General features: G+C 55.7%; 1 protein-coding gene across 1 annotated transcript; it reads right to left on the bottom strand.

The window, feature by feature from the left end:
• Nucleotides 1-1097: 1097 nt before the first annotated feature.
• Nucleotides 1098-26639, bottom strand: LOC139247162 (oxysterol-binding protein 1-like; the record flags this gene model as incomplete). Its single annotated transcript, XM_070871551.1, has 5 exons — nt 1098-1219; nt 3104-3224; nt 6741-6986; nt 7943-8125; nt 26585-26639. Coding segments are annotated over 5 exons (727 nt in total), but the record flags the coding sequence as incomplete, so codon positions are not given.
• Between the last annotated feature and the right edge of the window lie 210 nt (nt 26640-26849).

Here is a 26849-nt window from a genome sequence, read left to right as displayed (position 1 = left end):
CTGGCGACACTCCCTCAGTACTGCCCCTGCGACACTCCCTCAGTACTGCCCCTGCGACACTCCCTCAGTTACTGCCCCTGCGACACTCCCTCAGTACTGCCCCCTGCGACTCTCCCTCAGTACTGCCCCTGCGACACTCCCTCAGTACTGCCCCTGCGACACTCCTCAGTACTGCCCCTGCGACACTCCCTCAGTACTGCCCCTGACACTCCCTCAGTACTGCCCCTGCGACAGTGCGGCGCTCCCTCAGTACTGCCCCTCCGACAGTGCGGCGCTCCCTCAGTACTGCCCCTCCGACAGTGCGGCGCTCCCTCAGTACTGCCCCTCCGACAGTGCGGCGCTCCCTCAGTACTGCCCCTCCCGACAGTGCGGCGCTCCCTCAGTACTGCCCCTCCGACAGTGCGGCGCCCCTGCCCTGACAGTGCGGCGCTCCCTCAGTACTGCCCCTCCGACAGTGCGGCCCCTCCCACAGTGCGGCGCTCCCTCAGTACTGCCCCTCCCACAGTGCGGCGCTCCCTCAGTACTGCCCCTCCCACAGTGCGCCGCTCCCTCAGTACTGCCCCTCCCACAGTGCGGCGCTCCCTCAGTACTGCCCCTCCCACAGTGCGGCGCTCCCTCACTACTGCCCCTCCCACAGTGCGGCGCTCCCTCAGTACTGCCCCTCCCACAGTGCGGCGCTCCCTCAGTACTGCCCTTCCGACAGTGCGGCGCTCCCTCAGTGCTGCCCCTCCGACAGTGCGGCGCTCCCTCAGTACTGCCCCTCCGACAGTGCGGCGCTCCCTCAGTACTGCCCCTCCGACAGTGCGGCGCTCCCTCAGTACTGCCCCTCCGACAGTGCGGCGCTCCCTCAGTACTGCCCCTCCGACAGTGCGGCGCTCCCTCAGTACTGCCCCTCCGACAGTGCGGCGCTCCCTCAGTACTGCCCCTCCGACAGTGCGGCGCTCCCTCAGTACTGCCCCTCCGACAGTGCGGCGCTCCCTCAGTACTGCCCCTCCGACAGTGCGGCGCTCCCTCAGTACTGCCCCTCCGACAGTGCGGCGCTCCCTCAGTACTGCCCCTCCGACAGTGCGGCGCTCCCTCAGTACTGCCCCTCCGACAGTGCGGCGCTCCCTCACCTGGTCAATCCATAGCTTGCCCACGATGATGTTGTGTACTGTGGTGGTGACTTTCTTCCACGTGTAGTGGTTGCCACTTTGATGGAAGGTGCAGTGGATGGAGCCTGCAGCAGAGAAGACACACGCATCAGAAACCTAACACCTGACACATTGCATGCTCGAAGAGCACTGTCTGTAGGTCTGTGGACATGTGGCCGGGGGGGGGGGGGGGTATTGTGATTTTGTTACCCACAGTTCTGGGCCTGTGTGTGACCCCAATCCTTACCCAGTCTGGGCCTGTGTGTGACCCCAGTCTGGGCCTGTGAGAGACTCCAGACCTTACCCAGTCTGGGCCTTTGTGTGACCCCAGTCCTTACCCAGTCTGGGCCTGTGTGTGAGACTCCAACCCTTACCCAGTCAGACCCAATAAATGCCAGCCTTGCCAGCAAAACCCACGACCCGAGAATTACTACAATTAACTATGTATATATATTTTTTTTTAAATGAGGCAACACACAACCACACACACCCGTCCGCACACCATACCTACAATCACCCAGGACCGATCACACACAACCCCCCCACCCACCATCACACACACACCGCCCCCCACCCACCATCACACACACACCGCCCCCCACCCACCATCTCACACACACCCGCCCCCCCACCATCACACACAACCCCCCCACCCACCGTCACACACACACCCACCCCCCACCCACCGTCACACACACACCCACCCCCCACCGTCACACACACACCCACCCCCCACCCACCGTCACACACACACCCACCCCCCACCCACCGTCACACACACACCCACCCCCCACCCACCGTCACACACACACCCACCCCCCACCCACCGTCACACACACACCCACCCCCCCACCCACCGTCACACACACACCCACCCCCCACCTACCGTCACACACACACCCACCCCCCCACCCACCGTCACACACACACCCACCCCCCACCCACCGTCACACACACACCCACCCCCACCCACCGTCACACACACACCCACCCCCCACCCACCGTCACACACACACCCACCCCCCACCCACCATCACACTCACCCCCCCACCATCACACACACACCCACCCCCCCACCATCACACACAACCCCCCTACCCACCGTCACACACACACCCACCCCCCACCCACCATCACACACACACTCACCCCCCCACCATCACACACACACCCACCCCCCCACCATCACACACAACCCCCCTACCCACCGTCACACACACACCCACCCCCCACCCACCATCACACACACACTCACCCCCCCACCATCACACACACACCCACCCCCCCACCATCACACACAACCCCCCTACCCACCGTCACACACACACTCACCCCCCCCCACCATCACACACACACCCACCCCCCCCCTCCCACCATCACACACACACCCACCCCCCCCCCACCCACCCCCCCACCATCACACACACACCCACCCCCCCCACACCCCACCATCACACACACCCACCCCCCCCACACCCCACCATCACACACACACCACCCCCCACCCACACCCCACCATCACACACACACCACCCCCCACCCACACCCCACCATCACACACACACCACCCCCCACCCACCATCACACACACACACCACCCCCCACCCACCATCACACACACACACACCACCCCCCACCCACCATCACACACACACACACCACCCCCCACCCACCATCACACACACACACCACCCCCCACCCACCATCACACACACACACCACCCCCCACCCACCATCACACACACACACCACCCCCCACCCACCATCACACACACACACACACCCCTGCCCCACCCACCATCACACACCCCCGCCCCGCCCAATCTCACACACACACCCCCCCCGCCCAATCACACACACACACACACCCCTGCCCCACCCACCATCACACAAACCCCCCCCGCCCAATCACACACACACACACACACTAACGGGATGGCCCACAGTTGGTGAGCGGTGGACACACTTACCCAGGGGCATGATGGACAGGTATTTCCCTCGGAACTTGCTGGCGATGGCTATCTCCTGACGAAGTGTCCAGCCGTTCCTGGACTCGGCGTGATGGGCAGCGGCAGGAGGATGGTGACTGACCTGAGTGGTGGGGAGAGGGAGGGGGAGTTCAAAGCCACAAACCATTAAAAACCTTACACCCTTCCCCCGAACGCCCCGATCAGTGCTTCCTCCTGGTGACGGATCAAAACCGTACATAACAGGGTGCCCCGTGGGCCTCAGTGACAGCTGGTTTATCTTCCCCGCCCCCCAGATCTCCATAACCGTCCCATGCAGGGAACAAAACCAGAGGTACTCCAGTTTTGATCAGTGTTCGCTCGCTGACCTACTCCCGCTCCCACAATGCCTCAATTTTAAAACTCTCAGCCTTTCCGGAGGAGCACACAGGATATACGGCACAGAAACAGGCCATTCAGCCCAAGCCGGCGTTTATGCTCCATTCGAGCCTCCTCCAGTCTTTCCTCCTCTAAATCTATCAGCATAACCCTCTATTCCCTTCTCCCTCATACGCTTGTCCAGCCTCCCCTTAAATGCATCGATACTATTCGCCTCAACCACTCCCTGTGACAGCGAGTTCCACATTCTCACCACTCTCCGGGTAAAGAAGTTTCTTCTGAATTCCCGATTGGATTGCTTGGTGACTATCTTATATTGATGGCCTCTAGTTATGCTCTTCCCCACTCTCTGTATCCACTCTATCAAAACCTATCATTTTGAAGACCTCTAGTAGGTCACTCCCTCAGTCTTTTTTCCAACAGTAAAGAGACCCAGCCCTGTTCATCCTTTCCCGCTATGTATACCCTCGGATTTCTGGTAACATCCTTGTAAATCGTCTCTGTAACCTCTCCACTGTCTCTATATCCGATTCATAATATGGCAACCAGAACTGTACGCAGCACTCAGTGCGGTCTAACCAAGGTTCGATACAGGTTTAGCATAACTTCCTGACTCTTGAATTCTATACAGTGTTTTCAAATCCTTCCATGGCCCTCGCCCTTCCCTATATCGGTCACCACCTCCAGGCCTACAACCCGCCAAGATCTCTGCGCTCCTGTAATCCTGGCCTCCTGCGCATCTTCCAATGTCCATCTCTCCAACATTGGCGGTCATGCCTTCATGTGCATCGGCCCCAAGCGTCGGAACTCCCCTCCGTCTCTCAATCCTCCTCCTCAATACCTACACCTCTTTGACCAAGCTTTGTGTGTCACCTATTCTAATGTCTCCTTATGAGGCTCGGTGTCAAATGTGTGTGATTGATGCTCCTGTGAAGCACATTGGGACATTTTTGGTACGTTAAGGGCGCTATATCAATGCAGTTTTTTGTTGTCCCACGGCACTTTGCAGTCAATGAAGTGCAGTCACTGTGTGGCGATGTTGGAAACGCGGCAGCCAATTTTAGAGGAAATAGGGCACAGAAACAGGCCATTCAGCCCATGCCGGTATTTATGCTCCACTCGAGCCTCCTCCCGTCTTTCCTCATCTAAATCTGTCAGCATAACCCTCTATTCCCTTCTCCCCCATGCGCTTGTCCAACCTCCCCTTAAATGCATCGATACTATTCGCTTCAACCACTCCCTGTGGCAGCGAGTTCCACATTCCCAACACTCTCTGGGTAAAGAAGTTTCTTCCGAATTCCCCATTGGATTGCTTGGTGACTTCCTTCTATTGAAGGCCTCTAGTGTTACCCTTCCCCACAAGCTCCCGCAAACAGCAACCCGGTTGCGATTGCGACCGGTTCATCTGCTTTTCAGTTGCTGGCGAGGGTGGATCCCCGAGGTTGGGAAAGGTGGTGTACGAATGCAAGGCCCTTCTTCCTTTGATACAAGTTGCCCAGTTAAGAGTCCGCAGCTACACTTCGTCTCTGTGAAGTGACGGCTGCCGCGCAAACGTTCGGCTAGCGGAAGGATCCACGCGTTTAATTCCAGCACCCGGTAGACAAGTCAAGGCTCGTCTCCGTTACGTGCCCTGGTATTCTTCACACGGATATTGGGCAGTGAAAGATGCTCTCCGGACCACAAGGCACTCGGGGTCCACTCGACCAGCGACGCTGAACTCAAACGTCAGTCATGCTATATGGGGCGAGGGCGAGGGAAGTGGAGTTCAGGCAGACGATCAGCCTCGATTTCACTGAACAGCGGAGCTATGTCGAAGGGCTGCACGGCCTACTCGTGCTCCAATTTCTTGATTTCTAATGCCAGCATTGGTTCAATGGGCAGCATTCGCGCCCGAGTCAGGCAGCTATGGGGTTCCCGCTCCAGAGACTTCAGCACAAATATCTAGGCCGACACTCCAGTGATAGGGGCAGGGCTGAGGGAGCGCCGCGCTGTCGGAGGGGCAGGGCTGAGGGAGCGCCGCGCTGTCGGAGGGGCAGGGCTGAGGGAGCGCCGCGCTGTCGGAGGGGCAGGGCTGAGGGAGCGCCGCGCTGTCGGAGGGGCAGGGCTGAGGGAGCGCCGCGCTGTCGGAGGGGCAGGGCTGAGGGAGCGCCGCGCTGTCGGAGGGGCAGGGCTGAGGGAGCGCCGCGCTGTCGGAGGGGCAGGGCTGAGGGAGCGCCGCGCTGTCGGAGGGGCAGGGCTGAGGGAGCGCCGCGCTGTCGGAGGGGCAGGGCTGAGGGAGCGCCGCGCTGTCGGAGGGGCAGGGCTGAGGGAGCGCCGCGCTGTCGGAGGGGCAGGGCTGAGGGAGCGCCGCGCTGTCGGAGGGGCAGGGCTGAGGGAGCGCCGCGCTGTCGGAGGGGCAGGGCTGAGGGAGCGCCGCGCTGTCGGAGGGGCAGGGCTGAGGGAGCGCCGCGCTGTCGGAGGGGCAGGGCTGAGGATGAGACGTTAAACCGAGGCCACGTCTGCTCTCAGCTGGACGTAAAAGATCTCACTGGCAACTATTTCGAAGAGGAGCAGGGGAGTTATCCCTGGTGTCTTGGCCAATATTTATCCCTCAATCAACATCATTTTTTAAAAATTCTTGGGCATTATCACATTGCTGTTTGTGGGAGCTTGCTGTAACGCAACTTGGCTGCTACCTGTCCCACATCACAGCAGTTGAAAATCGTGAGGGTTCCGGACAGAGTCGATGGAGAGAAACTTTTCCCAGAGGACACAGATTTAAGGTGATTGGCAAAAAAAACAAAGGCGACATGAGAAAACACCTTTTCACGCAGCGAGTGGCGACGATCTAGAATGCACTGTCCGAAAGGGTGGTGGAGGATGACTCGATCAGGACTCTCAAAAGGGAGTTGGGATAAGTAGCTGAAAGAAAAAAAGTTTGAAGGACTACAGGTAAAGGACGGGGGAAGTGGGACTAGCTGAGGTGCTCTTGCAGGGAGCGGGGCATGGACTCGACCGGCCGAATGGCCTTCTCTTCCGAGCTGTAACCGCTCTCAGATTCCATGACTACGCTTCAGAAAGTACTACACTGGGAAGTGCTTTGCGACGGCCGGTGGCCATGAAATGCGCCAGAGAAATGCAAACCTTTCTTGCTTGGCAGGCTCGAGGACTAATCCTGCTCTGATTTCTTGGGTTCTGGTCACCCTGTACAACATGGGGGAGGGGGCGAGTGGGGTGGGGGAGGGGGCAAGTGGGGTGGGGGCCAAAGAGGCTGTGTATTCACCTGCTCACAGATAGACCGGTAGCCCTCGTCCTCTAGCCGGTCCAGTTCGAAGGTTTCCCCGAGCAAGGGGTTGAAAGGCTTTCCTGTTCGGAAGACGGTGGTGGAGTACGAGGACACGGTGAATGCAGCCACGTAGCACAGCTGCTCTAAGGCATTGTCGCACTTGGAGGCTCTGTCCAAGAGCTCGTGGTATTCCAGGTCCTCCGTGAGCCGCTGGAGCATCGACAAGGGCTCGTTAAAGTTAACCTGTGGAGGGGAGGGGAGGGGAGGGGGGTTGCAACAGAGAAAGGCCGGAGGGCACAATTTCACATCGGCACAGTCTTCATCAATTCAACTTGGACTGAACAATCCAGTGCAGCAAACCCCTTCCCATTCGCTGCGCGTGTACAGAAACCAGTGTACCCAACCCCGTCCCATTCACACCCAGTGTACGTCATATATCCAGTGTACCCGACCCCCGTCCACGCCCAGAGTACCCGACCCCCGTCCCATTCACACCCAGCGTACCCGACCCCGTCCCATTCACAACCAGCGTACCCGACCCCGTCCCATGCACTCCGTGTACCCGATCCCGTCCCATTCACACCCAGCGTACCAAACCCCGTCCCATTCACAGCTTACCCAGCCCCATCCCATTCATTCGCAGCGTACCAAACCCCATTCACAGTGTACCCGAACCCGTCCCCATTCACACCCAGCGTATCCGACCCCGTCCCATTCATTCCGTGTACCCGACCCCGTCCCATTCACACCCAGTGTACCCGATCCCGTTCCATTCACATCATGTACCCGACCCCGTTCCATTCACATCATGTACCCGACCCCGTCCCATTCACACCCAGTGTACCCGATCCCGTTCCATTCACATCGTGTACCCGACCCCGTTCCATTCACATCGTGTACCCGACCCCGTCCCATTCACACCCAGTGTACCCGATCCCGTTCCATTCACATCGTGTACCCGACCCCGTCCCATTCACTCCGTGTACCCGACCCCGTCCCATTCACACCCAGTGTACCCGACCCCGTCCCATTCACTCAGTGTACCCGACCCCGTCCCATTCACACCCAATCTCCATCAGACCCAGCAGGTCAAAAGCTGTCAGACCCGGCATGGGCGTTTGCGCGCAGTTTGTGAATGCCCTTTGCACGGAACCCTGTGCTCTGTGCCCTAGATCACCCTCCCGCGGCGCCGTACTCACAGGCATTGGGATCTTGGACAGCTCCTTGCCGATGCAGTTCTTCATGATGCTCCAGAGGTTGAGGCTGTAGTTGGGCTTGTCGGGAATGGAGCTCCTCCGGTTGCCCTTGGTGACCGCCTCTTTGCTGGTCAATTCCAGAGTGCTGGTGCTGGTGCAAGTGCTGGACAGCGGATCTTCCAGGTTCTAGGGAGCAAGAGACGGGGAAGAGAGAGCTGGAATCAGAGAGTCACAGCATCACACAGCACAGTCGGCCATTCGGCCCATCGTATCTGTACCAGCTCGATGCAATTAGTCCCACTTCTCCCCTGCTCTCCCCTCATGCCACGTGCAAATGTTACTCCTTCAAACAGAGATCCAGTCCTCCCTTTTGAAAGTCACAATTGAATCTGCTTCCATCGTCCTTTCAGGCAGCGTGTTCTGGATTGCAATTCGCTGCGTGAAATGAACATTCTCCATCTCGCCTCCGGTACTTTGGCCACTTACCTTAAATCTGTTTCCTCTGGTTACCGATCCTTCTGCCACTGGAAATCGTTTCTCCTCGTCTACTCTCATCAAAACCCCTTCATGCATCGGAACACCTCGACTAAATCCACCTTGAACCTTCGCTGCTCAAAGGAGAACAAGCCCACATTCTCAAGTTCCACCGTGGGGGTGGGGGGGGGGGGGAAAAGAGAGAGACTGGTTGGGGGGGGGGGGGGGGGGAAGGGGGAAGAGAGTCGGGTGGGGAAAGAGAGTCGGGTGGGGGGGGGGGGGGGGGAAGAAGAGCGCCGGGTGGGGGGGGGGGGGGGAAGAGCGGCGGGTGGGGGGGGGGGGGGGGGAAGAGCGGCGGGTGGGGGGGGGGAGAAAGAGCGCCGGGTGGGGGGGGGGGGGGGGGAAGAGCGCCGGGTGGGGGGGGGGGGGGGGGGGGGAAGAGCGCCGGGTGGGGTGGGGGGGGGGGGGGAAGAGCGCCGGGTTGGGGGGGGGGGGGGGGGGGGGAGAGCGCCGGGTGGGGTGGGGGGGGGGGGGGGGGAAAGAGCGCGAGGGGGGGGAGAGCGCGAGGGGGGGGGGGGGAAGAGCGCGAGGGGGGGGAAAGAGCGCGAGGGGGGGGGGGGGAAGAGCGCGAGGGGGGGGGGGGGAAGAGCGCGAGGGGGGGGAAAGAGCGCGAGGGGGGGGAAAGAGCGCGAGGGGGGGGAAAGAGCGCGAGGGGGGGGAAAGAGCGCGAGGGGGGGGAAAGAGCGCGAGGGGGGGGAAAGAGCGCGAGGGGGGGGAAAGAGCGCGAGGGGGGGGAAAGAGCGCGAGGGGGGGGAAAGAGCGCGAGGGGGGGGAAAGAGCGCGAGGGGGGGGAAAGAGCGCGAGGGGGGGGAAAGAGCGCGAGGGGGGGGGAAAGAGCGCGAGGGGGGGGGAAAGAGCGCGAGGGGGGGGGAAAGAGCGCGAGGGGGGGGGAAAGAGCGCGAGGGGGGGGAAAGAGCGCGAGGGGGGGGAAGAGCGCGAGGGGGGGGAAGAGCGCGAGGGGGGGGAAGAGCGCGAGGGGGGGGAAGAGCGCGAGGGGGGGGAAGAGCGCGAGGGGGGGGAAGAGCGCGAGGGGGGGGAAGAGCGCGAGGGGGGGGAAGAGCGCGAGGGGGGGGAAGAGCGCGAGGGGGGGGAAGAGCGCGAGGGGGGGGAAGAGCGCGAGGGGGGGGAAGAGCGCGAGGGGGGGGAAGAGCGCGAGGGGGGGGAAGAGCGCGAGGGGGGGGGAAGAGCGCGAGGGGGGGGGAAGAGCGCGAGGGGGGGGGAAGAGCGCGAGGGGGGGGGAAGAGCGCGAGGGGGGGGGAAGAGCGCGAGGGGGGGGGAAGAGCGCGAGGGGGGGGGAAGAGCGCGAGGGGGGGGGAAGAGCGCGAGGGGGGGGGAAGAGCGCGAGGGGGGGGGAAGAGCGCGAGGGGGGGGGAAGAGCGCGAGGGGGGGGGAAGAGCGCGAGGGGGGGGGAAGAGCGCGAGGGGGGGGGAAGAGCGCGAGGGGGGGGGGAAGAGCGCGAGGGGGGGGGGAAGAGCGCGAGGGGGGGGGGAAGAGCGCGAGGGGGGGGGGAAGAGCGCGAGGGGGGGGGGAAGAGCGCGAGGGGGGGGGGAAGAGCGCGAGGGGGGGGGGAAGAGCGCGAGGGGGGGGGAAGAGCGCGAGGGGGGGGGGAAGAGCGCGAGGGGGGGGGGAAGAGCGCGAGGGGGGGGGAAGAGCGCGAGGGGGGGGGAAGAGCGCGAGGGGGGGGGAAGAGCGCGAGGGGGGGGGAAGAGCGCGAGGGGGGGGGAAGAGCGCGAGGGGGGGGGAAGAGCGCGAGGGGGGGGGAAGAGCGCGAGGGGGGGGGAAGAGCGCGAGGGGGGGGGAAGAGCGCGAGGGGGGGGGAAGAGCGCGAGGGGGGGGGAAGAGCGCGAGGGGGGGGAAGAGCGCGAGGGGGGGGGAAGAGCGCGAGGGGGGGGGAAGAGCGCGAGGGGGGGGGAAGAGCGCGAGGGGGGGGGAAGAGCGCGAGGGGGGGGGAAGAGCGCGAGGGGGGGGGAAGAGCGCGAGGGGGGGGGAAGAGCGCGAGGGGGGGGGAAGAGCGCGAGGGGGGGGGAAGAGCGCGAGGGGGGGGGAAGAGCGCGAGGGGGGGGGAAGAGCGCGAGGGGGGGGGAAGAGCGCGAGGGGGGGGGAAGAGCGCGAGGGGGGGGGAAGAGCGCGAGGGGGGTGGGAAGAGCGCGAGGGGGGGGGAAGAGCGCGAGGGGGGGGGGAAGAGCGCGAGGGGGGGGGGAAGAGCGCGAGGGGGGGGGGAAGAGCGCGAGGGGGGGGGGAAGAGCGCGAGGGGGGGGGGAAGAGCGCGAGGGGGGGGGAAGAGCGCGAGGGGGGGGGAAGAGCGCGAGGGGGGGGGAAGAGCGCGAGGGGGGGGGAAGAGCGCGAGGGGGGGGGAAGAGCGCGAGGGGGGGGGAAGAGCGCGAGGGGGGGGGAAGAGCGCGAGGGGGGGGGAAGAGCGCGAGGGGGGGGGAAGAGCGCGAGGGGGGGGGAAGAGCGCGAGGGGGGGGGAAGAGCGCGAGGGGGGGGGAAGAGCGCGAGGGGGGGGGAAGAGCGCGAGGGGGGGGGAAGAGCGCGAGGGGGGGGGAAGAGCGCGAGGGGGGGGGAAGAGCGCGAGGGGGGGGGAAGAGCGCGAGGGGGGGGGAAGAGCGCGAGGGGGGGGGAAGAGCGCGAGGGGGGGGGAAGAGCGCGAGGGGGGGGGAAGAGCGCGAGGGGGGGGGAAGAGCGCGAGGGGGGGGGAAGAGCGCGAGGGGGGGGGAAGAGCGCGAGGGGGGGGGAAGAGCGCGAGGGGGGGGGAAGAGCGCGAGGGGGGGGGAAGAGCGCGAGGGGGGGGGAAGAGCGCGAGGGGGGGGGAAGAGCGCGAGGGGGGGGGAAGAGCGCGAGGGGGGGGGAAGAGCGCGAGGGGGGGGGGAAGAGCGCGAGGGGGGGGGAAGAGCGCGAGGGGGGGGGAAGAGCGCGAGGGGGGGGGAAGAGCGCGAGGGGGGGGGGAAGAGCGCGAGGGGGGGGGGAAGAGCGCGAGGGGGGGGGGAAGAGCGCGAGGGGGGGGGGAAGAGCGCGAGGGGGGGGGAAGAGCGCGAGGGGGGGGGAAGAGCGCGAGGGGGGGGGAAGAGCGCGAGGGGGGGGAAGAGCGCGAGGGGGGGGGAAGAGCGCGAGGGGGGGGGAAGAGCGCGAGGGGGGGGGAAGAGCGCGAGGGGGGGGGAAGAGCGCGAGGGGGGGGGAAGAGCGCGAGGGGGGGGGAAGAGCGCGAGGGGGGGGGAAGAGCGCGAGGGGGGGGGAAGAGCGCAGGGGGGGGGAAGAGCGCGAGGGGGGGGGAAGAGCGCGAGGGGGGGGGAAGAGCGCGAGGGGGGGGGAAGAGCGCGAGGGGGGGGGAAGAGCGCGAGGGGGGGGGAAGAGCGCGAGGGGGGGGGAAGAGCGCGAGGGGGGGGGAAGAGCGCGAGGGGGGGGGAAGAGCGCGAGGGGGGGGGAAGAGCGCGAGGGGGGGGGAAGAGCGCGAGGGGGGGGGAAGAGCGCGAGGGGGGGGGAAGAGCGCGAGGGGGGGGGGAAGAGCGCGAGGGGGGGGGGGAAGAGCGCGAGGGGGGGGGAAGAGCGTGAGGGGGGGGGAAGAGCGCGAGGGGGGGGGAAGAGCGCGAGGGGGGGGGAAGAGCGCGAGGGGGGGGGGAAGAGCGCGAGGGGGGGGGAAGAGCGCGAGGGGGGGGGAAGAGAGTCCGAGGGGGGGGAAGAGAGTCCGAGGGGGGGGAAGAGAGTCCGAGGGGGGGGAAGAGAGTCCGAGGGGGGGGAAGAGAGTCCGAGGGGGGGGAAGAGAGTCCGAGGGGGGGGAAGAGAGTCCGAGGGGGGGGAAGAGAGTCCGAGGGGGGGGAAAGAGAGTCCGAGGGGGGGGAAGAGAGTCCGAGGGGGGGGGAAGAGTGCGAGGGGGGGGGAAGAGCGCGAGGGGGGGGGGAAGAGCGCGAGGGGGGGGGGGAAGAGCGCGGGGGGGGGGGGAAGAGCGCGAGGGGGGGGGGAAGAGCGCGAGGGGGGGGGAAGAGCGCGAGGGGGGGGGAAGAGCGCGAGGGGGGGGGAAGAGCGCGAGGGGGGGGGGAAGAGCGCGAGGGGGGGGGGAAGAGCGCGAGGGGGGGGGAAGAGCGCGAGGGGGGGGGAAGAGCGCGAGGGGGGGGGAAGAGCGCGAGGGGGGGGGAAGAGCGCGAGGGGGGGGGGGAAGAGCGCGAGGGGGAGAGAGGGAGAGGGAGATGAGGATGGTGGGCCGAGAGTAGGGTGGGGGTGGGAGGGGGAACAAATACGGGAGTGCTCGATGAAGAGCAGCACTTTGGACATAGAATGTCTGAATATTCCTATTGTGGGTGGGTCAGAGAAGTCAATGGGAAACATAACACACACAATTTCAGTGTACCTCTAGTCTACGAGGCTGAGCCTGTGTCAGTCATCGTCTGTTCTGAGAGTCTTGCTATCCACTCCAGCTCTCTCTCTTCCCTTTTGTTTTCTCCTCTTTCTTTCTCTTTCTCTCCCTCTCTCTTTCTCTCTCTACCAACTCTCCATTTGCCTCCTGCTCCTTCCCCAACTCAACTGCCTTCCTGCGCCTTTCGAGTCTGGTCAAGCGCCGTTCCATTCCTGACTTTCCTCTCCACTGACAGGCACTCTAAAAAAAACAAGAACAGCATCCCTGTGCCTGGGGAGGCGTGGGCAGGGCAAGAGAGGGAGGAGGGGGAAAGGGGTCACACAGGCAATAGACACGCATGAAAACTGCGACTGATAACACTGGAAAGACCGTTTCGGGAAACATTTGATTTGAAATTAACAACAGGTCAAGCATTGTGGTAGCAACAGCAATAACAGGCCAATCGGCCCCCTCGGGCCATGCTATCATATCATGGCTGATCTGCGGCCAAACTCCATTGGTTCGTTCGCACCCTTGCCTACCAAAATTCGATCTCTCGGTTCGTGGCTCCAATTGTTTTTTTTTAAAAAAGGAGGGGAGGGGAAGAGAGTTCCAGATTTCAACGACCCTTTGCGTGAAGAACTGCTTCCTGACATCGCCTCTGAACGGCTTCACCCTAATTTTAATAGGGCCTCCTTTACGTAGCATTTAAAGCCATTCAGCCCAACAGGTCAGTGCCAGTGTTTATGATCCACACGAGCCTCCTCCCATCACTCTTCACCTGATCCCATCAGCATATGCTTCTCTCCTTTTCTCCCTGTGTGTTTATCTATCTTCCCCTTAAATGCTTCTATACCATTCGCTTCAACCACTCCATGTGGTGGCGAGTTCCACATTCTCACCACTCTCTGGGTAAAGAAGTTTCTCCTGAATTCACTATTTGATTTATGAGTTGACTATCTTGTATCTATGGCCCCTCGTTCTAGCCTCCCCCACAAGTGGAAACATCTGTTATCTCTACCCCATTGCACCCTTTCATAATGCTGAATACCTCTATCACGTCACCCCCTCAGCCTTCTCTTTTCTAGAACATAAGAACACAAGAGTAGGCCATCTGGCCCCTCGAGCCTGCTCCGCCATTCAACAAGATCATGGCTGATCTGGCCGTGGACTCAGCTCCACTTACCCGCCCGCTCCCCGTAACCCTTATTGATTAAAAATCTATCTGTATAAAAATATATTAATGAGATCAATGAGAAAGTCCAATGTTTCATGGAGTCACCTGAAAGCAGGAATGGAGACTTTTAATTTAATAGCATCACCTGTGAATAGGGACTTGAACCCCAAACCCTCAGATTAAAAGTTGAATGCTCTACCAACTGAGGTATCCAAGCTCTTCGAGAAAACAGCCCCTTACAGTCTAATCTTTCCCAATTGGATCTGGTATCATCTTCGAAAAAAAAATTGCAGCTTCTCCTTTTTATAATATGGAGGCGAGAACTGTTCACAGTGCTCCAAGTGTGGTCTAACCAAGGTTCGATACAAGTTTAACATAAATTCTCTGCCTTTCAATTCGATTGCTCTCACGGCCTTATTAACCTGCATCGCTACTTTGTGATGTGTGTATCTCTACTCAGATGTCGCCTAGTTATTCTTCCTAACACAGTGTACCACCTCACACTTAACTATATTGAAGTGCATTTGCCAATTACATGCCCTTTCTGCAAGTTTATTAATGCCTTCCTGTATTTTGTCGCAGTCCTCTGCACACCCCCCAATTTGGCGTCATTCGCAAATTAAGAAATTGTACTCAAATTCCAGAGTCCAAATCGTTTCTGTAAATGGTGAACAGCAGCAGTCCAAGCACGATCCTTGTGGAATACCAATTCCCACCTTTTGCAAGTCTGAGTAACGACCTTTCACCCCGACTCCCTCTTCTATTTTGTAGCTAGCTTGCTATCTATTGTGTTACTTGTCATCTGACTCCACATGCTCTGAGCTTAGTCAGGAGTCTACTATGATGTACCTTATCCTTTTGCCAATCCAAATATATTACATCGACAGCATTACCCTTAACTACACTTTCTGCTACTCCAAGTAATTCAATAAGGTTGGTCAAGCATGACCCTTCCTTTTGAAATCCATGCTCAAATTCATTCTCTGGTTGTATTATAACTTTGAGTAAGGATGCCATTAACTTTTCTACCACTGAGGTTACGCTAATTGGTCTATAGTTCCCCAAACTTGTTCTATCTCCCTTTTTAAATATAGGAATCATAGGAGCTACTAATCCTCTGGCACTATTCCCTTTTCTGATTATTTTTTTGTGTGTATATAATAATGCCTCTGCTATCTCTCCCCTTAATTTTTTAATATGCGTTTTTTTTTAATCCATTCCAAATTTGATTAGCTTATCAATTATCTCCCCCCTTTCGATCATAAATGTCTTCATAGCTTTTTTGATCAATGTCATGTCCATTTCAGTCTCCCTGGTAAATAATGAGGCAACGTAATTATTGAATTGTACCATTTTGCTGTCATTATCGGGAGAGTTTATCGTGTGTATCCTTCAGTGGCCCTATCCCTCTCCTAATTTTCTTTGGTTATTTCTGTGTCTGTAGAATACTTTAGTATTCTATTTAAGTTTATATTCCTTGATCATTTAATTTTGTAGTTTCTCTTTGCCTTTCGAATTTTTATTTATCTTCTTTCCTAACATTTTCATATTCCCTTTATCATCCTCTCCTTTGCTGTCTATACCCTAGTGTGTGCCGCCTTCTTTAGTTCCAATTTTGCCCTTATTTCTTTATTCATCTATGGTATGTCATTACTGGCTCGTTTGTTCTCGTTTTTTCGTGGGATATATTTATCCCGGACTCGACCAATCACCGCTTTAATTGTTTCCCACTGATGTTCTATTTATATGTTTGTCAGTAAAGTTTCCCTTATTCCATTCTCATCCCCTTAAAATCAACTTTGTGCCAATTTATTACTTTGGTCTTTGCCTTGTGTCCTTCTCAATCTTTATATTAAACCTCATTATGTTGTGATCACTATTGCCTACATGTTCCCCCACACTTATCTATTTTGGCTCATTTCCCAATACTGCATCCAGCAGTGTTCCCTCTATTGGGCTTTTAGATAATGGGCAAGAAAGGGGTCCTGCACACATTGTAAAATCTCCATTGCCTGTACCCTTTTCGCCACCTCTTGCCAGTTTATTTGGGGGGGTAATTAAAATCTCTGAGTTATTCTTCTACATCCTTCACTGATTTCACATATTTCGTCCTCCAGCTCGTTGCCGCTATTAGGTGATCTGTATTAACATAGAAACATAGAAAATAGGTGGAGTAGGCCATTCGGCCCTTCAAGCCTGCACCGCCATTCAATGAGTTCATGGCTGAACATGCAACTTCAGTACCCCATTCCTGCTTTCTCGCCATACCACTTGATCCCCAGAGTCGTAAGGACTAAATCTAACTCCTTTTTGAATATATTTAGTGAATTGGCCTTAACAACTTTCTGCGGTAAAGAATTCCACAGGTTCACCACTCTCTGGGTGAAGAAGTTCCTCCGCATCTCGGTCCTAAATGGCTTACCCCTTATCCTTAGACTGTGACCTCTGGTTCTGGACTTCCCCAACATTGGGAACATTCTTCCTGCATCTAACCTGTCTAACCCCGTCAGAATTTTAAATGTTTCTATGAGGTCCCCTCTCATTCTTCTGAACTCCAGTGAATACAAGCCCAGTTGATCCAGTCTTTCTTGATAGGTCAGTCCCGCCATCCCGGGAATCAGTCTGGTGAACCTTCGCTGCACTCCCTCTATTAGCGTGATCAATCCCTCCTCATCTTTTATCTCAATCCATGTGGATTCTGTTTCGAACCTCCTGGATTCCCCCACCAGAGAAAATAGTTTCTCCGCATCTACCCTGTCAAATTATTTTAACATAGTGAACGCCTCGATCACATCTCCCATTAAATACAAGAACACAAGAAATAGGAGCAGGAGTAGGCCAGTTGACCCCTCGAGCCTGCTCCACCATTCAATAAAATCATGGCTGATCTGATCTTGGCCTCAACTCCACTTTGGTCTCCATAACCCTTGACTCTCTTATTGTTCAAAAATCTGTATCTCCACCTTAAATATATTCAGCGACCCAGCCTCACAGCTCTCTGGGCAGAGAATTCCAAACAATCACGACCCTCAGAAGAAATTCCTCCTCATCTCCATTTCAAATGGGCAGCCCCCTATTCTGAAACTATACCCCCTAGTTCTAGATTCCCCCACGAGGGGAAACATCCTCTCTGCATCTACCCTGTCAAGCCCCTCAGAATCTAGTATTTGAATCAGATCACTCCTCATTCTTCTAAACTCCAATGAGTAGTGGCCCAACTTGCTCAAGCTTTCTTCATAAGTGAACCCCTTCATCTCAGGAATCAACCTCGTGAAAGTTCTCTGAACTACCTCCAATGCAAGTGTATCCCTCCTTAAATAAGACCAAACTTGTATGCAGTACTCCAGGTGTGGTCTCACAGTTGTAGCAGGACTTCGCTACTATTATACTCTATCCCCCTTGCAATAAAGGTCAACATTCCATTTGCCTTCCTGATTACCTGCTGTACCTGCATACTAACCTTCAGTATTTCATATACCAGGACCCCCAGATCCCACTGTACTGCAGCATTTTGTAATCTCTCCCCAATCGTCTATACTCAAGGGAATACAAGGCAGATTTAGGCAACCTGTCCTCATAATTGAACCCTCTTCAGCCCCAGTATGATTCCCCCTCCAAAGCCTGTACACCCTTCCTGAGGGGAGATGCCCAGAACATAAAAACACAGAAAATAGGTGCAGTAGTAGACCATTCGGCCCTTCGAGCCTGCACCACCATTCAATATCATGGCTAATCATGCACTTCAGCACCCCATTCCTGCTTTCTCTCCATACCTCTTGATCTCTTTAGCCGTAAGGGCCACATCTAACTCCCTTTTGAATATATCTAACGAACTGGCCTCAACAACTTTGTGGGGTAGAAAATTCCACAGGCTCACAACGCTGAGTGAAGAAGTTTCTCCTCATCTTGGTCCTAAATGACTGACCCCTTATCCTTAGACAGTGACCCCTGGTTAGGACTTCAACATCGGAAACATTCTTCTTGCATCTAACATGTCTAAACCCGTCAGAACTTTGCATGTTTCTATGAGATCCCCTCTCATTCTTCTAAATTCCATTGAATATAAGTCTAGTCGATCCAGTCTTTCTTCATGTCAGTTCTGTCATCCCGGGAATCAGTCTGGTGAACCTTCGCTGCACTCCCTCAATAGCAAGAATGTCCTTCCTCAGATTAGGAGACCAAAACTGTACACAATATTCAAGGTGTGGCTCACCAAGGTCCTGTACAACTGCAGAAAGACCTCCCTGCTCTTATACTCAAATCCTCTCGCTATGAACATGCCATTTGCCTTCTTCACAGCCTGCTGTACCTGTATGCCAACTTTCAATGACTGATGTACCATGACACCCAGGTCTTGTTGCATCTCCCGTTTTACTAATTCGTCACCATTCAGATGATAATCTGCTTCCTGTTTTTACCACCAAAGTGGATGACCTCACATTTATCTACATTATACCGCATCTGCCATGTATTTGCCCACTCACCTAACCTGTCCAAGTCAACCTGCAGCCTCTTAGCATCCTCCTCGCAGCTCACACTGCCACCCAGCTTAGTGTCATCTGCAAACTTGGAGATATTACACTCAATTCCTTTGTCAATCATTAATGTATATTGATTTGCGGTACCCCACAAGTCACTGCCTGCCATTCTGAAAAGGACCCGTTTATTCCTACTCTTTGCTTCCTGTCGGCCAACCAGTTCTCTATCCACGTGAGTACATTTCCCCCAATACCACGTGCTTTAATTTTGCACACTAATCTCGTGTGGGACCTGGTCAAAAGCCTTTTGAAAGTCTAAATACACCACATCCACTGGTTCTCCCTTGTCCACTCTACTAGTTACATCCTCAAAAACACTAGATTTGTCAAGCATGATTTCCCTTTCATAAATCCATGCTGACTTGGACTGATCCTGTCACTGCTTTCCAAATGCGCTATTACATCTTTAATAATTGATTGCAACATTTTCCCCACCACTGATGTCAGGCTGACCAGTCGATAATTCCGTTTTCTCTCTCCCTCCTTTTTTAAAAAGTGGGGTTACATTAGCTACTCTCCAGTCCATAGGAATTGATCCAGTGTCTACAGAATGTTGGAAAATGACCACCAATGCATCCACTATTTCTAGGGGCACTTCCTTAAGTACTCTGAGATGCACACCGTCAGGCCCTGGGGATTTATCGGCCTTCAATCCCATCAATTTTCCTAACACAATTTGCTGACGAATAAGGATTTCCTTTCGTTCCTCCTTCTCACTAGACCCTCGGTCCCCTCGTATTTCGGGTAGGTTATCTGATCCCTCCTAAGTGAAGACAGAATCTCAGTATTTGTTCAATTGGTCTGCCATTTCTTTGTTCCCTATTATAAATTCGCCTGATTCTGACTAAGGGACCCACATTTATCTGAACGCAGTACTCCCTACGGGTCTGGTCAAGGCTCTGTACAACTGTAGCATAACTTCCTCCTCTTAGTCGCCCAGTCATCGAGATCAAGGTCAACAATTCCATTGGGCTTTTTGATTGCTTGTTGGACTTGTCCACTGGATGATGTGTGAACTTTGGTCTCCTAAATCGCTTGGCTCCTCTACGGTCTCTAGTTTATCACTATTTAGAAAGTCTCCAATATCCTGGTGAGCTGATACAATGGCCGACTGATCTGCATGACCTCATGGGAACAGGAGCAGGCCATTCAGTCCCTCGAGCCTGCTCCGCCATTCAATGAGATCATGGCTGATCTGCAACCCAACACCATTCACCCGGCTTGGCTACATGTCCCTCAATACCCTTGGCTAGCAAAAATCTGTCAATATCAGATTGTAAATTATTAACTGAACTAGCATCTACTGCTTTTTGTGGGAGGGAGTTCCACACAAGCCATGGGATCCAGGGCAAAGTGACAAGTTGGATCCAAAATTAGCTCAAAGGCAGGAAACAAAGGGTAATGTTTGATAGATGTTTTTGTGACTGGAAGGCTGTTTCCAGTGGGGTTCCACAGGGCTCAGTGCTGGGTCGCTTGCTTTTGTGATATATAGCTTGGCCTTCATAGCTAGGGGATTTGAATATAGAAGCAGGGAGGTCTTACTGCAGTTGTACAGTGTCTTAGTGAGGCCTCATTGGAATATTGTGTTCAGTTTTGGTCTCCTAATCTGAGGAAGGATGTTCTTGCTATTGAGGGAGTGCAGCGAAGGTTCACCAGACTGATTCCAAGGATGGCTGGGCTTCATATGAGGAGAGACTGGATCAACTGGGCCTTTATTCACTGGAGTTTAGAAGGATGAGAGGGGATCTCATAGAAACATACAAGATTCTGACAGGACTGGACAGGTTAGATGCAGGAAGAATGTTCCCGATGTTGGGGAAGTCCAGAACCAAGGGACATAGTCGTAGGATAAGGGGTAGGCCATTTAGGACTGAGATGAGGAGAAACTTTTTCACTCAGAGAGTTGTTAACCTGTGGAATTCCCTGCCAGAGAGAGTTGTTGATGCCAGTTCACTGGACATATTCAAAAGGGAGTTAGATATGGCTCTTACGGTTAAGGGGATCAAGGGGTATTGAGAGAAAGCAGGAAAAGGGTACTGAAGGAATGATCAGCCATGATTTTATTGAATCGACTGTAGGCTCGAAGGGCCGAATGGCCTACTCCTGCACTTATTTTTCTATGTTTCTCTCCCAACAACCTAGACTTGAATATCGGGGGTATGATTAAGAAGTTTGCAAATGATGCTAAAATCGGCTGTGTGGCTGATGAAGAAAGCTGTCGACTGCAGCAAGATATCAATGTACTGGTCAGGTGGGCAGAACAGTGGCAAATGGAATTCAATCCAGAGAAGTGTGAGGTAATGCGTTTGGGGAGGGCCAACACAGAAAGGGAATACACATGAAATGGTAGGACACCGAGTAGTGTAGAGGAACAAAGGAACGTTGGAGTGCAGGTCCACAGATCCCTGAAGGTAGCAGGACAGGTAGATAAGGCGGTCACGAAGGCATATGGAATACTGGCCTTTATTAACCGAGGCATAGAATACAAGAGCAGAGGGTTATGCTTGAACTGTATAAAACACGAGTTCGGCCACAGCTAGAGTATTGCCACATGACAAGAAATGTGTGATTGCACTAGAAAGGGTACAGAGGAGATTTACGAGGATGTCGCCTGGACTGGATAATTTTAGATATGAGGAAAAATTGGATAGGCTGGGGTTGTTTTCTTTGGAACAGAGGAGGCTGAGGGGAGACCTGATTGAGGTGTGTAAAATTATGAGCAGCCTGGATAGAGTGGATAGGAAGGACCTGTTTCCTTTAGCAGAGGGGTCAACAACCAGGGGGCATAGATTTAAAGTAATTGGGGGGAGGTTTAAGGGGGATTTGAGGGGAAATTTCTTCACCCAGAGGGTGGTGGGGGTCTGGAACTCTCTGCCTGAAAGGGTGGTAGAGGCAGAAACTCTCACCACAATTAAAAAGTACTTGGGTGTGCACTTAAAGTTTCGAAACCTACAAGGCAACGGACCAAGAGCTGGAAAGTGAGATAGGCTGGATAGCTCATCGGCTGACACGGACACAATGGGCCGACGAGCTCCTTCCGTGCTGCAAATTTCTATGAATATTCCATGGAATACAAGCATAGTTTGTTATAAACCACACGGACTGTAGCGGTACAAGGTGGCGGCTCACCACCATCTTCTCAAGGGCAATTAGGGATGGACAGTAAATGTTGGTCTTGCCAGCGACGCCCACATCCCAGGAACGAATTTTAAAAAATCTCTCCTTGGAGCCCTGGTAACATTCTAGGGAATCTGCACTGTATTCTTTCCTAATCCAAGATTTTCAGCTTGTGACTCTTGGGATACGAACCCCTCACCAGCGTGTACTCACTGTAATTGGATCCGATTGTCCCAGTGTGATCCGACGTTATGCTGAACCTTTATAAAGTACAGATTGAACCTCCCTTATCCAGAGCCCCCGGGACCTGACCTGTTCTGGATAAGGGATTTTTCCAGACGAGGGGTGGTCACATTAAATTGGATGGCACAGGTACTGATCAAGGGGATGTCGGGTGGCTTGGCTTGGAGCTGGGAGTGTGGCAGAGAGATCATTGGGGTGGGGGGGGGGGGGGGGGGAGGAGCAGTGGATTGCGGTGTCAGGCCAGCGAGGAAGGACTTCAATTTGTTCATATCAGCGTTCTGCGCATGCGCTACCTGGTGGCTGGCAATGGTTCTGGACGAGGGGTGGTTCCAGATAAGGAGTTCTGGATCAGGGAGGATCAACCTGTACTGGTTTGGCTTCAGCTGGAGGATTAGTGCATCCAAATCTGGGCCCCACATTTTAGGAAGGACGTCAAGGTCTTGGAGAGAATGCAGAAGGGATTTACTGGAATGGGAGCAGGGATAAGGGACATCCGATAAATGGAGAAACCGGGGATGTGCTCTGCAGAAAAGAGAAAGCTAAGGGGCGATTTAACAAAATAAGAATTAGGAGTAGTGGGACATTCGGCCCCTCGAGCCTGCTCCGCCATTCAATAAGATCATGGCTGATCTTCCATCTCAACTCCACTTTACTGCACTATCCCCATATCCCTTGATTCCCTTAATATTCAAAACCTATCCAACTCTGTCTTGAATATACTCAATGACTGAGCATCACAGCCCTCTGGGGTAGAGAATTCCAGAGATTCACCACCCTACGAGCGAAGAAATTTCTCCTCATCTCAGTCCTAAATGGCCGACTCCTTATTCTGAGACTGTGATTCCTAGTTCTAGACCAGGATCAGATCAGCCATGATCGTATTAAATGGCGGAGCAGGCTCGACGGGCCGTATGGCCTACTCCTGCTCCGGCTCTGTTTTCACGGAAGAGGACACAAATAATGTCCCAGAAATGCTAGGGAACCAAAGGTCAAGTGAGCAAGAGGAATTAAAGGAAATGATTATTAGTAAGAAAATAGTGCTGGAGAAACGAATGGGACTGAAGGCAGATAAATCCCCAGGGCCTGATGATCTGCATCCCAGAGTACTAAGAGGTAGCCATGGAAATAGTGGATGCATTGGTTGTCATCTTCCAAAATTCTATAGATTCTGGAACAGTTCCTGCAGATTGGAGGGTGGCAAATGTAACCCCACTATTTAAAAAAGGAGGGAGCGAGAAAACAGAACAGACCGGTTAGCCTAACATCAGTAGTAGGGAAAATGCTAGAGTCTATTATAAAGAATGAGATAACGGCACACTAACGGGATTAAACAAAGTCAATATGGATTTATGAAAGGAAAATCATGTTTGGCAAACCTACTGGAGTTTTTTGAGGATGTAACTGATAGAATAGATAAGGGAGAACCAGTGGATATAGTGTATTTTGATTTTCAGAAGGCCTTTGATAAAGTCCCAAATAAGAGGTTAGTGTACAAAATTAAAGCACATAGGATTGTGGGTAATGTATTGGCAAGGACTGAAAATTGGTTAACATAGGAAACAGAGATTAGGAATAAACGGGTCTTTTTCAGGGTGGCAGACAGTGACTCGTGGGGTACCACAGGGATCAGTGCTTGGACGCCAGCTATTCACTATATATATAATAAATGATTTGGACGAGGGAACCAAATGTAATAATTCCAAGTTTGCTGACGACACAAAACTAGGTGGGTTTGAGAGTTGTGAGGAGTTGTGCAAAGACACTGCAAGGCGATTTAGATAGGTTGAGTGAGTGGGAAAACACATGGCAGATGCAGTATAACGTGGATAAATGTGAAGTTATCCACTTTGTTAGGAAAAACATAAAGACAACATATTATTTAAATGATGGCTTGGGAAGTGTCAATGTACAGAGGGACCTGGGTGTCCTTATACACCAGTCATTGAAAGCAAACATGCAGGTGCAGCAAGCAATTAGGAAGGCAAATGGTATGTTGGCCTTCATTGCAAGAGGATTTGAGGACAGGAGCAAGGATGTCTTACTAGAGTTATACAGGGCCTTGGTGAGAGCACATCTGGAGTAGTGTGCGCAGTTTTGGTCTCCTTATCTACGAAAGGATATATTTGCCATAGAGGGAGTGCAGCGAAGGTTCACCAGACTGATTCCTGGGATGGCAGGACTGTCGTATGAGGAGAGATTGGGTCAACTAGAGTTTAGAAGAATGAGAGGGGATCTCATTGAAACGTATAAAATTCTGACTGGGTTGGACAGACTGGATGCGGGGAGGGTGGTTCCCCTGGCTGGAAAGTCTAGAACAAGGGGTCACAGTCTCAGGATACGGGATAGGAAATTTAGGACCGAGATCAGGAGAAATGTTTTCACTCAGAGGGTGGTGAACCTGTGGAATTCTCTACCACAGAAGGCTGTGGAGGCCAAGTCACTGAATATATTTAAGAGGGAGATAGATAGATTTCTAGAAACAAAAGGCACCAAGAGGTATGGGGAAAAAGCAGGAATATGGTGTTGAGAGAGAGGATCAGCCATGATCATATTGAATGGCGGTGCAGACTCAAAGGGCCGAATTGGCCTACTACTGCTCCTATTTTCTATGTTTCTATGTCGCTATATTTCTTATGTACTTATGTTCTTGTGATTCCCCAGCCAGGGGAAACATCCTCTCTGTATCGACCCTGTCAAGCTAATAGAGGCGGTCAAAATCATGAAGAGTTTTGGTGGAGTAAATAAGGCAGAAACTGTTTCCAGTGACAGGCGGGTTGGTAATCAGAGGACACAGATTCAAGGTAATTGGCAGAAGAACCAGAGCCGACACGAGCAAACATTTTTTAGGCAGTGAGTTGTGATGATGTGGAACGCGCTGCCTGAAAGGGCAGTGGGAGCAGATTCAACGGTAACTTTCGAAAAGGGAATTGGATAAATGCTTGAAGGGGGGAAATGTGCAGGGCTGCGGGGAAAGACTCTGGGGAACGGGACGACTTTCACAGAGCCGGTGCAGGCTCGATGGGCTGAATGGCCTCCTTCTGTTGCTGGATCAGTCGATGATTCTAATCCAGCCCTGGGTCAGTTCTGCCCGCCACCTTCATTCCAGGGATCACAGCAGACCAGGACGCAGGTAAACCATCGCTCCAGTACCAGTCGTACCTCTGGAACTGGACCTATCTCCTGTAAGCCCACATCCCGACCCACACATTGCCAGAAGCACAGTATACCTGATGAAACATTGGAGAGCGTCCTCAAACTTTCATAGCTCAAAGAACAACTCCACAAGGCACATCTTTCCCATTAATCTGAATTAATGCCCCTCAGTAAGATCCAAGCACAGCGGGTGAGCATGTTCCGAGAGAGTATGGCAGACAGGGGCTCAATAATTCAATAATATCTTATCCACAATACATCCCAGTACTTCCCACACAGACCCCTCACTGGGACAGCCCACTCCACAGCGAGCCTTCGCTGGCACAGCCCACTCCACAGTGGGGCCCGCCTCACTGGCACAGCCCACTCCACAGTGGGGCCCCCCTCACTGGAACAGCCCACTCCACAGTGGGTCCGCCTCACTGGGACAGCACACTCCACAGTGGGCCTCCCTCACTGGCACAGCCCACTCCACAGAGGGCCCCCCTCACTGGGACAGCCCACTCCACAGTGGGCCCCCCTCACTGGGACAGCCCACTCCACAGTGGGCCCCCCTCACTGGGACAGCCCACTCCACAGTGGGCCCCCCTCACTGGGACAGCCCACTCCACAGTGGGCCCCCCTCACTGGGACAGCCCACTCCACAGTGGGCCCCCCTCACTGGGACAGCCCACTCCACAGTGGGCCCCCCTCACTGGGACAGCCCACTCCACAGTGGGCCCCCCTCACTGGGACAGCCCACTCCACAGTGGGCCCCCCTCACTGGGACAGCCCACTCCACAGTGGGCCCCCCTCACTGGGACAGCCCACTCCACAGTGGGCCCCCCTCACTGGGACAGCCCACTCCACAGTGGGCCCCCCTCACTGGGACAGCCCACTCCACAGTGGGCCCCCCTCACTGGGACAGCCCACTCCACAGTGGGCCCCTCTCACTGGGACAGCCCACTCCACAGTGGGCCCCCCTCACTGGGACAGCCCACTCCATAGTGGGCCCCCCTCACTGGGACAGCCCACTCCACAGTGGGCCCCCCTCACTGGGACAGCCCACTCCACAGTGGGCCCCCCTCACTGGGACAGCCCACTCCACAGTGGGCCCCCCTCACTGGGACAGCCCACTCCACAGTGGGCCCCCCTCGCTGGGTGTGGTGGGGGGGGGGTGGGGGGGGGAGGGAGAGGGGAGTGTCGAGACAGAGAGGTGGGTCCTAGACAGAGAGACGGTGGGGGGAGGGGCCAGGAGAGAGAGAGAACCAGACGAGAGTGCGAGCCAGAGAGAGAGAGAGAGAGAGAGAGAGAGAGAGAGAGAGAGAGAGAGAGAGAGGGGAAAGAGGATTCCCCCATCCTGCCCCCTCCCCCGCTGACGGAAGAGGACCCCGAAGTGAGCAGGGGAACTGGAGCAGCCGGAGGCACTGGGCTGGGATACCAAGGAGAACCCCGGAGAGGGTACTGGGAGCTGGTAATCGAGTCCCCGAACCTTCCACGAGCTCAACACCCAACCGTCAGGAGCAGAGAAAGAGACGACAGACGGCCGTTGCTGGGGAAGCAGGGCCAATACTCACTTGGTCCTCGAAGGTTCCCTCACTGCTGGCTCCGCTGATGTTGCTGCCCGTCCTTCTGTAATCAGAGACAGCCCGTGTTAGCGAGGGCAACCGCGTTCCATCACCTCCTCCATCCCACTCTGACAGGTCCCCCCGGGGGCAGGGGTCTCCGACAGACCTGGAGTGGGGGGGTCACCGAACATCAGTGGGACTGCAGCTCATCAAGAGACGGTGCCTTCTGCGTCGGCCCCCACCCACACCCCCCCACCAGCGGTCTCTTTACCCC

This window comes from Pristiophorus japonicus, unplaced genomic scaffold (assembly GCF_044704955.1).
Source record: "Pristiophorus japonicus isolate sPriJap1 unplaced genomic scaffold, sPriJap1.hap1 HAP1_SCAFFOLD_2595, whole genome shotgun sequence".
NCBI lineage: Eukaryota > Metazoa > Chordata > Chondrichthyes > Pristiophoridae > Pristiophorus > Pristiophorus japonicus.
Note: the sequence above shows the minus strand (reverse complement) of the source record. Positions and strands in the feature narration are given on the sequence as shown.